Source organism: Octodon degus, unplaced genomic scaffold (genome assembly GCF_000260255.1).
Source record: "Octodon degus isolate 3935 unplaced genomic scaffold, OctDeg1.0 scaffold00039, whole genome shotgun sequence".
NCBI classification, from domain to species: Eukaryota; Metazoa; Chordata; class Mammalia; order Rodentia; family Octodontidae; genus Octodon; species Octodon degus.
Window position 1 is genome coordinate 11951421 of NW_004524615.1, and position 16697 is coordinate 11968117.

The following is a 16697-nucleotide window of genomic DNA, read 5'->3' on the forward strand; positions in this document are numbered from 1 at the left end:
GGATATCAAGTCCGCATCTTGTACAGCAATTAACCACTAGGAAGAATGTATGCAATGTGTTAATTATTGAAACTGTCCTACCAATTTGGTTTGAAACTGTTTCATTGCTGTTTCTCAATAAAATTATGGGGGGAAAAAGCAGTTCACTAGCACATGGAAAAGATGAAAAAATATACAAAGATAAAAACAAGTCTTGTTTATGCATATTAATATCACTTTAAAGTCAGATTAGCTTTGTAAGCAAAATAAAAATTAGTATACTTTGACATAAAGTGAAATTAGTCAAGAAGATACATATTACACTATTGATAATAATATACCTATTGATTTAAGATAGGCAAAGTCTGATAAGCAAGAAAAATTAGGAAATCCACTTTTTCAAGAGTGAATATCCAAAACTAACTAGATTAAGGGCCAGCCAGATAGCTCAGTGGACTAAAGCGCCTGCTTAGGCAGAGCACAGCAGCCAGAGATGGGGGTTTGATCCCCAGTATGCTATGCCAGTCCCGCCCCCAGAATGCACTAAAACAGCAATTCAGACTGGGCGTGGCAGCATGCTCCTGTAATCCCAGCCACTTGGGAGGCTGAAAACAGGAGAATCACTACAAGACCAATCTATGCAGTGAGGCCCTGTACACCCAGTAGATCCTATCATAAATACATTTAAAAAAACAGCTACATTATTTCAATATCCCACTTATGCTAATAAGTGGCCTTGATTTATTGGACATCTATAAAACATGGCATGTAGTAATTTGAAGGTATGCATTCTTTTCAGACACATATGGAATATGTATTTGGGGTGAATGACTCAAAGAAATTTTCATCAAATCTGAAAAATTCTAAATTAAAAAGATATATTTATGGACCACAAAGCAATTATGTTTGACATCTATGTTATAATACAATATTGAATTTTTTAGTTGTTTTCCAGCATTTCACTAACATGAGCCAAAAGTCATAATGCAAATCTGAAAACACTTAGAAATGAACAACTATAAAAATGAAATCATAAAATAAATAAAAATGAAATCATAAAATATAAAATAGGATTATCTGACCCAATTATTCCAAGTATTGGCAACTGACAGATGACTGATGCTCAGCTTGCTAAGGTCTTGCCACATCCCAGGGAGAGGCCACACCTAGCATTACTTGATGCAAGTATACAAAGAGTGATTGAAAAATAACATAAATGTCTGGCTCTTCAAAGTCAAAATGATCATGAAAGGTAAATATCTTGAATCATCTCAGGACAGTGAGACAGCCAGGACAGCACAACTAAAGAGATTCACAAGAGGACTTCCTGAACTGCTTCAGAAAGTGGTAATATCAATAAAACTTTGAAAAAAAAAAAGAAAAAAAAAAAAAAAAGAAAGTGGTAATAATTCTGATGAGATAAATGTGCTTGGGGGCAAGAGGAGGTTAAGATCAGCTAACATTGTTCTGGATAAGGTTGAGGCCTTTGCTGACTAACACTCTCATCCCAGTTCAGCTTTTCACTCAATACAGTTTCCCTCACTGTCCAAATGTGTAGAGAGACATTTCCCCAATAAACTTCCAGAGTCTGTCTGCCTTTAAAGCATTCTTTTATGAAGGAGCATACTGAAAAAGCTATGACAGTGATGTCAGCAAGAGATGGCATCAGCTTAAACAAAGACGGTAGCGGTGAAACTGGACAGAAGTGGGTGAATTCTAGAAATTAGATGAAACTAAATGATCTACAAAGCCACATAATGAGATACAATGAACTGAAAATCATGAAAGCAAGCCTGAAACCTCTGTACTTCCTGTCTCTGTGATTAATTACATTGCAGATGGTAAATTCTCCACCATTTTAGGTCCCAACATAAGTACAGTATAGAAAAATCGTCTCTTACCCTACAAGCTAACCAGCAGGAAGAGAAAATGTATCATAAAGTAAATATTTTGTTATTTAACCCCATAAAGAAAGGACAATAAAAATGAGGTACACAAGCCCTGCTAAACTAATGAGAATAGCACAGAACTGAATGGAAATTAGCACATTGCTAGACTTATTCAAAAAAATCTAATTCAAAATCTACTGGGAAATTTGGATGCAATGTACCTTGTGGCCACACTGAAAAATGCCTATTGTGGGTAAAAACAGGGAGAGACTTCAAATTCAGACAAATTATAGAGATACAAATTCCATCATGAATGTATGTATTTGTTTTGTATTATTTGATTGTAATCATCTACTGATTTTACTGTTGCCTTACTACAAATTAGATATAGTTAGTTTAGTTATACATAATTTGAAGTGAACCATTTAGCTGGGCACAATTCACACCGAGGTGATGCACATTTGTATCAATACTAGTTGGGATCTCTACATTATCTAACAGTTTTGACTGTGAATTATCTACATTTCTACTACTACTATCCCAAAAAGGTGATTCTGAGTTTTTCCCACTGGAGAATGAAAAAGTGTGGGTGAGCACAGAGTATTTTCTCTTGCCTCAGTTGGCCTTATACCTATATACATAAATATATTTATAGTTTTGTTTATTAAATATGTATATTAATGAAGTGCAAATTGACAAACATGTTCTATTAATATATTATATATAGTTTACATGTAATATTGAATATAATGCATTTAATTTTATAATTATTAATTTGTTATATGTAACATTAACAGTAAGTGCTGCAATCATTAAATATAATATATATTTAATTTAATAAGAATAAGTTAATATATACATATATAAGAAATATACTAAAACATAACATCACTAATTTGGTAGAAGTAACTATACAGAATAACAGACTTTATTTATTTCCCTATTTATGGCCTATTTCCCTCTACTCAGATAAATAATAAGACCCCCAAGGCCACCAGACTGCTCAGCAGATTAAAACACCTGCTTAGGCAGATACAGAGGCCAGGGTTCGATCCCTGGGCCTGCTGTGGCAACTCCACCCCTGGGGTGCACTGAGACAGAGATCAAGACTGGACATGGTGGCACGCATCTGTAATCCCAGCACTTGGGAGGCTATAAACAGGCGGATCACTAAGAGTCTGATCTAGTAGTGAGACCTTGAACACCCTGTAGACCCTGTACTAAATAAAAAAAAAAAAAAAAAACCTGGGCTCTACACAATTACAAACCTGACTATAAACCTGGTAATATGTTCAGTACTGGGGAGATAGCTCAGTAGAATAAATGCATGTCTGGCAAGTGTAAGATCCTGAGTTCGATCCCTGGTACCAAAAAAAAAAAGACCCTCAACTCTCTTACATGGATGAGAAATCAGTGTACAGATAAAGCTGAAGCCATTCATAGAAAGTTTCCAAACAAACTAGTATAGTTTCATATTGCAGTGTGTTTCCATATTATGCCTCAATGTTATACATAGTTTCTTCTTCCAATCAAGTAATAGAAAAAAGGCAAGGAAAAAGGTATGCAAGAATAAAAAATGAAACAAGAGAAAAAAAATGAAGGATTGAAATAAAAGGACACTGGAGAAAATATAACAGTAAAGCACACAGTAAAATCATACAAAATTCTGCTTAAGTCCAAATGTATACATTGGAAAATAAAACTGTAAGTTCCAATATATCTTATTTTTTCACTGCTCAAAGTTAGAAGAGGAAAGATTTATCTGAAGAACTTTCAGTCCACAGTCACCTGGTTCCAAGGCAAGATGGCACAGCAGTGGGGTGTGGCAGAGGAGGAACAGTCCATGGCAGGGTAGGCAGGAGGCTGCAAAGCCACAAGAGGCAAGCAACAAGCCTCACTTCCCCTTTCATTCACTCAAGTTACAAGCCTATTGGTTGATGCCACCCATAACCACCAGGGAGGGACTCCCCATTTTCCAAATCAGAACTATGCTAAACCAATCAGTGGGCTAATTTAGTTATCACACAACTTTAATCCATATTCATAAACCCTACACCCAGCCACCTTCAAAAATCTCCACTTATGAGAGGAGCATGAGGCTTTGGGGAAACATTTAGACACAAGCCAAAACACCATATAATGGTGAGAAAGAAAAAAAATAAAGACTACAGGGCACATGTTTCCATCTCCAAGGGCTATCATTCTAAATTCAAATGACCACATTACTTCAATATAAACATTTCACACTTTTCTGTTTTCGGTGCTATGGACTGAACTCAAAACCTCTCCCTGGTTCCGCAAAAAAAAATTTAAAAAACCTCACCCATGCTAAATAATGTTTTGCCACTGAGCTATACCTCCAGCCCCATACATTTCATTCTGTAAAGTGTTTCACAAAGAATATTTTTACATGGAAATCTTTATTTAGTTACAATCAGCCTCATACAAAGAACAACACATAGAAAGAATATTTACTAAAATTTTCAACATAACTTTTGTTTAGTTTTTTTTTTTTTTTTTTTTTACTAAATATCTTTGGATATTAAGCATATCGGAGAGCCAAATTAGTAAATAAATAAAAAGGATATACATTTGTTAGAAACATACAAATTACTTTTCAAAGTTTCTTCAATATAACTTTAAACATAGAAGTATAAACAACATAAAGATATCCTAAGTAGCACAGAATGACAAAAATAATGATTTCAAGATTGGCCAAGTATTTCTATCCATCTTAAATATGAACAATTTGTTCCTCTATATAAACACACAACTTTTTAAAAATTTCACACTAATCAAAGTAAGATGAGAAAAGTAAGTCAGACCATGGAAGAAAGGAGTACAACAGTCCCCACACACTAATCAGAAGCAGAGACAGAGGCAGTCACAGACTAATACAAAGAAGGATCACAAATGCAAATGCGGCTTGGTCAAATGGCAACTTAGCAAGACTCAGTCTCAAAATTTAAAAAGGATAAGGATATAGCTCGTTGTTAAGGCCCTGGGTTAAATCCCCAGTAACTAGGGGGAAGAAAAGACAAATAGAACTCATGTACTGCAGAGAATCCCATGCTATTTTAAGAGAATAGCCATCCATCATGACAAATTGCTCAAATTTGTTTTTTTTTTTTTTTTTTTTTTTTTAATTTTCCTTTCAACAATTCTCTTTTCCTTTCTCCCAGAAATCAAACTGAGGACTTTGTGCTTGCCAGGCAAGAGCTGTGCTACTGAGCTATATTCCTAGCCCAATTATTCTTTTTTCAATAGTCACTTGAGGAAAATGTACATTCTACTTTATTGGCTTGAATGGTCTATGCACATCAACAATACCTAGATGCTCTGTTCAAGTGTTCTAGTCCCTTAAAAAGCTTTCATCTAGTCTGTCTATATTTACAGGGTAGTAGGAAAGTCTCCAACTCTTAGCAAAGAACTATCTCTCCTTTCAGTTCTGTGTTTGTTTTATTTTAGGAGGAATCTATTTTTTGGTGTGTATGCATTTAAAATTGCTAATCGATATATAAATACCTCATTTGTCTCAATGTTTTGAAGCAGCCTGGTGGTACATGCCTGTAATCCCAGCATCCAGAAGGTTGACATAGGTAGATAACCACAAATGCCAGGCCAGCCTGCGATACACAGTGAGTTCAAGGCTAGCCTGAATTAGAGTGAGACCCTATCCTTACCAAAAAAAAAAAAAAAAAAAAAATTCACACACAGTCTATTTCGTCTGACATTACTATAGCCATCAGAGCCCTCTTGGATACTGTTCTCATGAACTATTTTTTTTTCAATGTCTAAAAAGTCTCTAAAACTGAAATGAGTTTCTAGTAGATACCACATAGTTGAATAATGTTTTTTAATATATTCTGCTGGCATAAGACAGTCACATACACTAGGATGATAATAATTGAAAAATAACAAAGCCCAGTGCAGTAGCAAATGCCTATACTCCCAGCACTTGGGAAGCTTAGGCAGGGGGACTGCCATTAATTCAAGGGCAGCCTAAACTTTATAGCAAGACCCTCTCTCAATAGAGCAACAACAAAAAATGTGCTGGCAAGAAATTGAAAACCTCCTATGTTCCTGGTAGAAATCTAAAATGACATAGCAATCAAAGGGAGTTTAATAGTTTCCCAAAAAAGTTCTCATATAGCCCAACGATTTCACCCCTACTTTATATAAGTCAAAATAACTGAGAACAGACACACAAAAATACACACATATGCTCAGCGCTACACTATTCACAACAGTCAAAGGTAGAAACAACCCAAACATTCACCAACATATGAACAATTTTTAAAATGTGGCATTGAATAGAATACTATTTAACCATAAAAAGGAATTTAATTTTGATATATGATCAACTGTGAAAGCACTTTTAAGTAAACTAAAGAAACATTATATATATATATATATATATATATGATTCCATTATATGAAAAATCTATAATTGATCCATAAAGACAGAAACTAAATTAGTAGCTGTTAGGGATCAGGAGGTAAATGAGGACTAAATACTAATGGATATCAAGTTTCTATGGGGAGTTATGAAGACATTATGAAGTCAGACAACTGTGACAGCTACACAGTGAGTTCAAGGCCAGCCTGAATTGCAGACTGAGACCCTGTCTTTATTTATTTTTTTTCAAAGTTTTATTGATAAACAGATAGCAATGAGATAGTTTCAAATCAAATCGGAAGTACAGTTTCAACAAATAATACACTGCATATATTCTTCTTAGTGGTTAATTGCTGTACAAGAAGTGGACTTGTGATCCTATTTTATAAACACCATTAGAACAAATCATTCTATTCATTAAGAGAATTCAACTATATATCTATCCCAACCACTTTGAATACACAGATACAAAATGGACATTCATAGGTATACTCCATTTTTTCTAAGTTCTGTTATTGAATATTATAGGTGTGTAAACTCAGCAAAATATTCTAAAAGAGGCCAGTAGCCCATAATAGCATTGGGTCTTCTGTCTAACTGGCAATGTCAGAAATTATTGACCTGAGTCCCCCACAGCTCAACATAACAACATGGCTTTACTTCCTATATTTTGTCTTCATACTTTTCTACTGGATGGTTAAGACCAAGGTAAAGCAGCACCTGTGCAACAAGAGTTGTAGCTTTTTGGAGACCCTGTCTTTAAAAAAAGAAATAGGCTGTCTTTCCAGGCGTCCTTGAGAGAGTGACACCATCTTTAATCCCTCCGTGGCAATCCCTGACACACCGCCGTGATGCCCAGGGAAGACAGGGAGACCCGGAAATCTAACTACTTCCTAAAGATCATCCAACTTTGGATGATTATCCAAAATGCTTCACTGTGGGAGCAGACAATGTGGGCTCCAAGCAGATGCAGCAAATCCGAATATCCCCTGAGGGAAGGCCGTGGTGCTAATGGGCAAGAATACTATGACGTACAAGGACATCTGGAAAACAACCCAGCTCTGGAGAAACTGTTGCCTCATATCCAGGGGAATGTGGGCTTTGTATTCACCAAGGAGGACCTCACTGAGATCAGGGATATTCTGCTGGCCAATAAAGTGTCTGCTGCTGCCCATGCAGGTGCCATTGTACCATGTGAATTCACCGTGCCTGCTCAGAGCTCTGGTCTGGGCCTGAGAAGACCTCTTTCTTCCAGGCTCTGGGCATCACCACTAAAATCTCCAGGGGCACCATTGAAATCCTTAGTGATGTACAGCTGATTAAGACTGGGGACAAAGTGGGAGCCAGCGAGGCAACCCTCCTGAACATGTTGAACATCTCCCCATTCTCCTTTGGGCTGATAATTCAGCAAGTGCTTGACAATGGAAGTATCTACAACCCAGAAGTCCTTGACATTACAGAGGAAATTCTGCATTCTCGCTTTCTGGAGGGTGTCTGCAATGTTGCCAGTGTCTGTCTGCAGATTGGTTACCCAACTGTTGCATCAGTGCCCCATTCTAGCATCAATGGGTACAAGCGGGTCCTGGCTTGGTCTGTGGAGACTGATTACACCTTCCCACTTGCTGAAAAGGTCAAGGCCTTCTTAGCTGATCCATCTGCATTTGTGGCTGCTGCCCCTGTCACCGCAGCCACACTGCTGCTCCTGCTGCTGCAGCTGCCCAGCCAAGGTGGAAACCAAGGAAGAATTGGAGGAGTCAGATGAGGATATGGGATATGGTCTCTTTGATTGATCATCAAAAAGCAAACTATTCAGCCTGCCTAATTGGCAAAACAAGGAATAAAAGCATAATTCTCTTTCAGAAAAAAAAAAAAAATAGTGTCACACTCAAAATCTATTTTGTCTGATGTTACTACTACCTTGGGAATAAGTTTAAAAATAATGAATGGTACACTTTGAAAAGCTGATTTTACAATATTTAAATTTTATCTCAATTTTTAAGAATCTCATCATTAGTATAAAAACACAGAACAGGTTACCTCTAGAACTATAGAGTGAGAATAGATGGAACATGAAAGAGTTCTCTGGAGTTGCCTTAGTGGAGCTGGGAGTTACAGCAATATATGCAAATAACAAAATCTGCAAATATAGGCAAGTTTTGTTCACATTACACACAAATTTGGTACCAAAATAAAACTCTATGCAAATACTTAATTAAATTAATGACATGTATGTTGGAGTACCCCTCCTCCTACTCCCATGCTAACAATGGAAGCCAGGCCTTGTGTACACCCAGTCTAAGTAGAGCTTTATCCATACTCAGTGGAACACATACCAGTATGTGCAATTTACTTTAACAATGCAACAAAAATAAGATGGGCCAATACATGCATAGATAAGTGATAACCTAGAAAGAGCTAATAATGGAATATTAGTGCTAAATATGTACAGGTATAGACCATAAAGGTCTTTCAAAATGTTGTATGACTTAAACTTTTCAAAATAAAACATTGTGGGGGAGGTCAATGAACAAGTAAATTATTGGCAAATCATGAGGACTACTCAGAAAGTTATGGTTATAGAACAGAAAGACTTTGCAACAACAGTAGAGTATCTTCTCCTGAAGACACAATATTTAACAAACATACTGAGACTAAGCAAAAGTCTTCCAGATCTTCTCTGTCCTGAATCCTCTTCAGCCCCCGCCCCCAAAAAGTCCTAAGATCCTAAAAGTTGGTGTATTCAATGAAGCTAATGTGACTAAAGCACACAGACAAGAAAAGGAGCAGCAGAATATGAGGTTAAAGAGAAAGGCAGGAATGGTAGTCAAAGCAAGGACCTATGTTTATGTAAGTACAACAAATCATTGGAGGGCATAAAGTCAGGATGGGACACCCTGTGGTACAATGTATTCATCCCCTTTTGACATTTTAAAATACCACATTGTCTGCTACATGGACAGTGGCTTTGACATGTTTTTAAAAGAAGTTCAAGAACTATTGTTATAGCCCTTGCAAAAGACAATAGTATTTTGGAGGACAGTGGCGACAATGAAGACAGTGAGTACTGCACCTAAAATACACAATGAATGAAGGACTGACAGCACAACACCTTCATGAGATTTTCAGTAGGATAATGAGGCAAAGAGGCTTCTAGGATGGATGCTGTGTTTGGGCTGAAGTAAATGGGGTAACATTGACTGAGATGTGGCTACTGCAGGAGAAGTGGATTTGAAGGGATGGTAGACTTCAGTTTCACTTCTTTGTTTCTTCCCCCCACCCCAATTTGGAAGCAGATACTTTTTTAACTGACCAAATCATAAAAACAGCAAGGTAGATATCTTAGTACATGCTTCTAATAAGCCTGTTGATCTGGTCTTCCCTATTTCCAGCATCTCCACCTTCCACAAAATGGGTGGTCTTTTTCTTCATTCCACCTCATAGAGATGATAACCTAAACACCCACAGGAAGTTATTTGCCTCTTTGAAGTGTTTTACAACAGTACAGATCTCATGAATCAGATCGTCCATGGAGATGATTCCCTATTTACCAAGAGATCAAGCAATCAATGAGCTATCTGTCAGGGCAATTCGCTTCTTACTGATTTTGCCATAGCCATGCTTGTATATTAGTTAATTCACTGACTTCAGGTTTGGGTACCCCATGCAATGAATGGCTCCACAATTCTCAGCATGTGAATTGAAGCCTCGTTGAGCTTAACGAAGGTACCATTAAAGATTTGGCAAAGGCGAAGAAGTTGCAACACCTTGCGGACCTTTGGGCTCACACCACTGATACCCCTGATCCAGATGACAAATGCCAGTTTGGGCTCTGCAGGGACATAGAAGTTGCCAGCTTTTCTCACCATCCTAGCCATTTGGATCTCAGTTCTGTACATCTGCTGTACTCCTTATGATAGTGCCTGGTTTTTTCATAGATGAGCTTCCTTCTCGCCTTGTGAAGCATCTTCTGGGCAAACTTCTTTCTTAGGCGCTTTATCTTCAGCTCTGTGAAATGTCTTGGCTTTTTCTTAAGGGTTTCTGGCACAGCAGGAACCTTCTTTTTCTTCTCTTCTACATCCTCCATGGCTCCAGCCGAAAAAACTTACTTACTTACTTACTTACTTTCTTTCTTTCTTTCTTTCTTTCTTTCTTTCTTTCTTTTAATATACTTAGTACACGGTCTACAGGGCCTCACTACACAGAATGGACTCCTGTTTTCAGCCTCTCAAGCACTGGGATTACAGGTGCTCCTGCCACCATGCCCAATCTCAATCACTGTCTCAGGGTGCCCCAAGGGGCAGGGCTGGCAAATCACAGGGGGCATCCCCCAGTCTCTGCGCCTGCCTAAGCAGGCACGTTAGTCCACTGATCTAGCGGGCCCTAGTTTCATTTAAATAGAGTATAATTTGTGATTGCGAGAAAGGCAAAGAAACAATATCAATGGCCTGGAAGTTGTTAAGAGACAGGTTTAGATTTACAATCTCTTTTCCTTTTAAGAATGAATGTTTATTTGATTATATTAAGGACTTTGGCCCACTAAAAAGATCAAACTTAAATGGACATCAAGATTACCCACTACTGTTGTCTACAATTAGGATTACAGATAAACTGGGAGACAATAGCCCTATTTCTCTAAAGTTAGAGGTCAAAGGAAAAACTCAGGAGTGCAAATGAGGTAGACAAGGGAGTCCAAAAAAACAACTACATTCAGTGACATATTAAGTCTTAGCTATCTCTCACCTCAGTCAATGATCAGAGACTGCCTGCTTCTTTAACTCCACATATAAAATACCTAAGTACCTTATAGTGGTTTACAATGACTCAACTCAGCTCTTATCCTGAAATCTCATTAGTTTAGCCAATGAAAGATGGTGTTAAGAGCCAAAGAAATTGAAATTTAAACTGGTAGCTCAGTGACCTTGAGCAAATTACTTAACATTCCTAATCCTTTTAGGTTCCTAAATGAAAATAATTTAACACAAGAATGAGCATTAGAAACAACATTTCCAAACTACTTGGCACATGGAAAAAACTTATCTACAAATATGGGCTGCTTTTATGTAAAAAGCAACTAAAACATCAACCCTGAAAAGTTTCCAACTCTAGCAGCAAAAATTGCTGTTTCCAGAAATGTACAGACTGGAAATAGGGAATCACCACATAAGACAGGATCAATTTCATTTTTACCATTTAAAATAGGAAAAAAAAAAACTAAAAGAAACCTAGGAAAGGATGACATGTACTTACAAATGGACAGCTTTGATGATTTTATAATTCAGTTGTTTAAAGCAAGGAATGCATTTTCCCTAAGAATCAACATGAGTTTACCTCTTAATTGAAGTCAAGATGGCCCACCATAATCATAACGTAGCTAAGAGTGATAAATAAAAGTAGTGGAAAAATAGATAACCAAACAACATAAAACCAAAAGACTTTCATAATATGTAATTTCTTTTAGAAGCTAGTACTTTAAGGAAAAGGTTTTATGGGAGGCTTCTGTGGTGATTCAGAATGGGTTCTTGGGGAAATTCCAAAAGCTTTATAAAAGTTGATGGCCCTGGTTCCTTACTATGTTTTACTTCACCTCAAATTTTATGGCTTCCCTTTATTTAGTGTAAGCAAAACACTAGTACCCTTGTATGCAGTAGTTATGATTGTGATCATTAATTCACAAGTGAAGGAATAAGGAACAAATTATTTTAAAAAGACAAAAAATTACATGGAATCATGTGGACATGCCCAAGTATAAAAATAGAAATTTAGATTGAACTTAGGAGACATCAGCAGGAGAAAATAAAACTCAAAAAGAAAGAAAGCACAGCATTAAAATATGGAAGACAGCAAAGTAATGAGAGTCGATCAGAGAAGCCATCATGATAAGCTGTTTATCTTTAGAGTCACAGGTTATAAAAAGGGGGTGGGAAAAAAAAAACACAAACAGAAGCAAAGTGATCTGCAGGCTATCACTTATTCAAAGAAAATGCTCATAAGCTCAGTATTCATAATTCAAAATGTGGCATCAAAATATAACTCTAGAACTTTCTTTTAACCCTTTATTGTTACCCTAAAATTCTCTAAATATGTTCTTTATTATTATAACTAGCATTATTATGTCCTATAAGGTAGGTGACCAAAATGAGTTTTAAACTTTATATAATAGAATAAAACTAAACTATTTTAGGAAAGTCTCTCCTCAAAAACCAAGAGATGTATTATATGCCTCTTAGCACTGAAGAATGCCAAAGATTTCAAACTTTCGATTTATTCAGCATGTAGCAAACCTTACTGTGAAATATCAAAATCCTTTATGAAAAGGTTGACAGCTCTGAATAAATGATTAAGAAAAGCTGTAGATGGATAAAGTAAGATCTTTTTCTATGGCCTAGTATTAAATCCAGGGCATTTTTAAAAGCAAAGCAAGGAAATAGTAAGGAACAAAATCAAAATAATTTAGCCAAACCAGACTAAAAAGACCAGTGCAACAAGCCAAATAACTCTTTAAACTATTAAACAGTTATCACTAAATAACTGTTATGCTAGCCTGGTCTAATTGACAAAGAATATACTTATTTTGTGATTGATCACTTTCAGGCCAATGTTTCTACGTATCACAACGATATAAATTTTGCCAAATCAAATACTTTCCAACTGTAGATGATTTTTTTTCTAAATAAAAACTATAAGACTACAAGAAATGTTAGTGTGGATGCCAAAAAATTTGGCCATAGAAATTATAGGGTGTCTTAACGATACTTGAGAATCCCTATAAGCACTGCCTAATTTCTCTCACCTGCTATACATTTCTTTCAAATGTATACAATACTGATTGGGTTAATAAATTGCAATGTTTTTATTGGCTTTATTAACCCACAACAACTGTATGCTCTTACACATTTTCTCAATTAGCAGGTGCTGAAAGTACAACTGTTCTCGTAAGCACCATGAATATTTTTAATTAAAAAGTACAATAGTCATTACAATGGCCTCAATTTACCTTTACTCCATTCAGAATATTATAATTTCCCACATTCTACTCTATCTTTCCTAGCAAGATAAAATTTTTAAATTTCATACTAAATATTTTAGTAGCAGGCAAATCTTGAAGAATCTTGTCAAACATGATATCTTTACTTTAATCATACATGTGTTTAACTCCATAAACGTATTTAACTACTTACATACAAATTTACATTAATCTCAATTTTAAGGATTTTTAGATAATTCCTTCTTTTAATTAGCTACAAAATTCATCTTACAAAAGAGAATATGGTAATTCAACTGATAAATTCTTTCGAACAACAAGTAATCAGAAACCTAAAACTACCAGAATAATATTTGCTTTATAGGAATTGCTTCTTACATGTTTACTCAGCCAAATCTGCTAAAAGACACAGAAACCCTACCAAAGTTAATTTAAGAACTTACCAATTTCCCTCGCAATTCTGACGGCTTCATCTGCATCCTGTAACAGCAGGAAATGAGACTCAACATTAATCCCATGAGGCATTGCACAATGTCTTTAGGGCAGTCGTATATTGCACTACTGTCTCCTCTGATTCATTTAATGTTCAATTTTACAACCTTCAAACCCTTTTCATTCAGAGAAATGTAAAATTAATACCATAAGTGGAATGTAAATTCTACCTCATCATTATTATATTAAGAAACTCAAAGGGGTTTGAAATGAGCTGGCAGGAAGCACTACCACAGTTGCCAATGATTTGGTGTAGTTGCTGGAATTTTATGGCAGAATTTGGATGTTTACAATCAATACTGAATCATAAATCAGATAATTAAAGCTTGTCCACAGCCAGCTTGTCCTTAATATTTATATATCATGATTTCCTAGGTTCTGTCGGCAGGGGGAGTTGATTCTCTATTGTTTGGGAGGAGCTTGATCAATCTTCCAGAAAGAAAATAGTAAATATCCAGTATATGTAGGAATTACCAAATATTTAAAATTATTTAAGGTAATCTCCTTTACCTTTTGTGTCTTATCTTTTATTTCATCTCTCTTTTTCATACACTTGGTTTTAGCTTTATAGTTGTAGCTTGCTGCATAAATGAAAACCTTACATTCAAATGAACCCTAGAGAAAAAACCTGCCAAACTCCAAGAAGGAAAATAAAATGCCTTCCCCCAAACAGTTTGATACAAAGGAAAAGTTTATTGATGTCAGGATTAGTTACCACTAACTATCAACTAAGACCACTTGTACCTCTAAGTAGCTAAAAAGGCAAGAACTTCCCTTGAATTTAAGTCATTCATTGATCATTAACTCTTACCTAACACCCAGCAAAGAATACTCCTGACACATTTCCCATACAACAATGAAGACAATACTAAGCTCCAAGCTCCTTTTCAATTCTGCTTTTTTTAAAATTGAATGACAGAAAATAAACTATCAATAATGTTTGAAACCACCAGCTGGTTATGCCTAGACTTAAAAGGAAAAAAAAAAAAAACTTAAAAATACTAGGGTGAAGTGAAGCTTGCTATTCTTAAGCTTTTAAGTTAATATATTTAAAATGTAGAACAACCATGAGAGACTCTTCCCCTAAATCAGAGGTAGGAGATGTTTACAAGTGGTTCATTTATGTCTAATAAAAAAAAAATCTTCCTTAAAAGTCTTCAGTACCTAATAACATCCCCTGAATAAGGAGGTTGGCAGGGGAAGTTGTCAGAAAAATTTAATTTCCTTTCATTAGTCAGTCTGCTCCACAAATAGGTGCTTGTTAAGTTCAAAGCAGTCCTGAAAGCAACATCAGTTTTAAGTCTTTTTTTTTTACTCCAAGCAGTCACATCTGCTAATGAGATTTTCCAAATAACAATTGTTTTCAAGTCAGAGATAAATCTATACCTCCCACCCAACAGCACCCCCAAAATCAAGGTTTACTGCTTTATTACACCTTGCTGTTTTCACTGACTCTACATTCTCCAAATTTTAGCTTAAAAGGATAAAAATCCATGAAAAGGGTCATTTAAGAATGTTAGTGGTTTCCACACATTGAGTTGGAAGGTTCTTTGTTCCAGCCAGTGACAGTTATTGGAGAATACTTGCCTTTAATAGCCTCTCTGTCAGGAAGTGTTAAACCTGCCAAATGCGAACAATTAGGGCCTCTTGAACAAAATGCAGGAAGAGTGATGGCTGATGAAGACTGGATTATAATAAGCCTAGAAGGCAACTTTTAACATTTCTTTCAAATGTGTAATAGTATATTTGTCAAAGACAACCTCAGAGAAATTAAACTGCTATCCAAAATATTTGTCACCTTGAGGTAAGAACTAGCAGGCAAGTTTTAAGGAATAATTCATAGAATTCACTAGCTAGATTTTGCCATTTATTTATACACACATGTACTATAGATGTCTTATAAGCATATAAAAAAATTGTATTTGCACACAGCACAACTTCTAAAACCTCTTAACTGCCACAAATCTAGTATTTCTGTAAGATACCTGCCACAAACAATCCTATCTTTTAATTAATCAGTGTACTTAAGTTTTCTTACTATGAAAATCAAACTATGAAATAAACCTTCACATAAAACCAATCTCCTTTAAAAATTACCTTTCACTTGTTGCTCATTTATCCCCCACAAAACTTTAATGGAGACCTATTATGTACTAAACATTAGAAATTCTATTATTAGCTTCACAAGCCAACTCTACAAAGACACTCAGCTACAATATGGTCATTCTGCACATTTATTTTATTACTAGGCTATATAAAATTACTTTTGAAAAGATAACAATTTCCATAGAGCCCCAAAGTCAATGGTACTGGTACATGACACTGTAAAACTTCCAAGTAAAGTTACAAGCAAAAAAGTAAAATAAAAAAATAAAACCTTCAAAAAAAATTTTTAAAAGACCAGCAATCATCCAGAAGAATGGATGAACTGTTAAGAAATTCAAATAAAAAGAAATCCGAAAGGCTAATATACTAAACATGTTCAGTCTAATCATAACTACAGAAATGCAGATGAAGACAATGAGAGCCCACTTCACCTAGCAAATTAATTTTTGATCATGGTCAAGAGTGGCACTTGAACAGTGAAGAAACACCTCTCACATTTGATGCCATAAGACACAGTGCAACAGTTTCAAAGGCAGTCTGAGGATGTGTGTCCTGACCCAGCAGCTTCACTCTTAAGACAACCACCTCACAGATACTCACACATGCATGCATGCACAGAAACACAGAAAGAAATTTATTACTCTTACTGTGTTGGTACATTGATAAGAAAACTCTGAGAAGCAATGTAACAGGTCTTCAATAGTGGAGTAGTGCCACAAATACTACACTGATAAAAATGGAACACTGAGGGCTGGCCAAATAGCTCAGCAGATTAAAGTGCCTGCAACAGGTGCAGGGGCCAAGGGTTCTATCCCCGGCCTGCTGTGCTGGCCCTGTCCCTGGGGCGTGC

At 36.0% G+C, this 16697-nt stretch overlaps 1 protein-coding gene across 2 annotated transcripts in view; it reads right to left on the bottom strand.

Moving 5' to 3' along the window:
- The window catches only part of Pcca (propionyl-CoA carboxylase alpha subunit), a 512764-nt gene that overhangs the window by 313229 nt on the left and 182838 nt on the right, over positions 1-16697 (bottom strand). For both annotated transcript variants that reach the window (XM_004631187.2, XM_004631185.2), the window contains exon 8: positions 13693-13729. In XM_004631187.2, coding sequence (XP_004631244.1) covers positions 13693-13729 — 37 coding nt within the window. The remainder of the gene's footprint in view (positions 1-13692; positions 13730-16697) is intronic.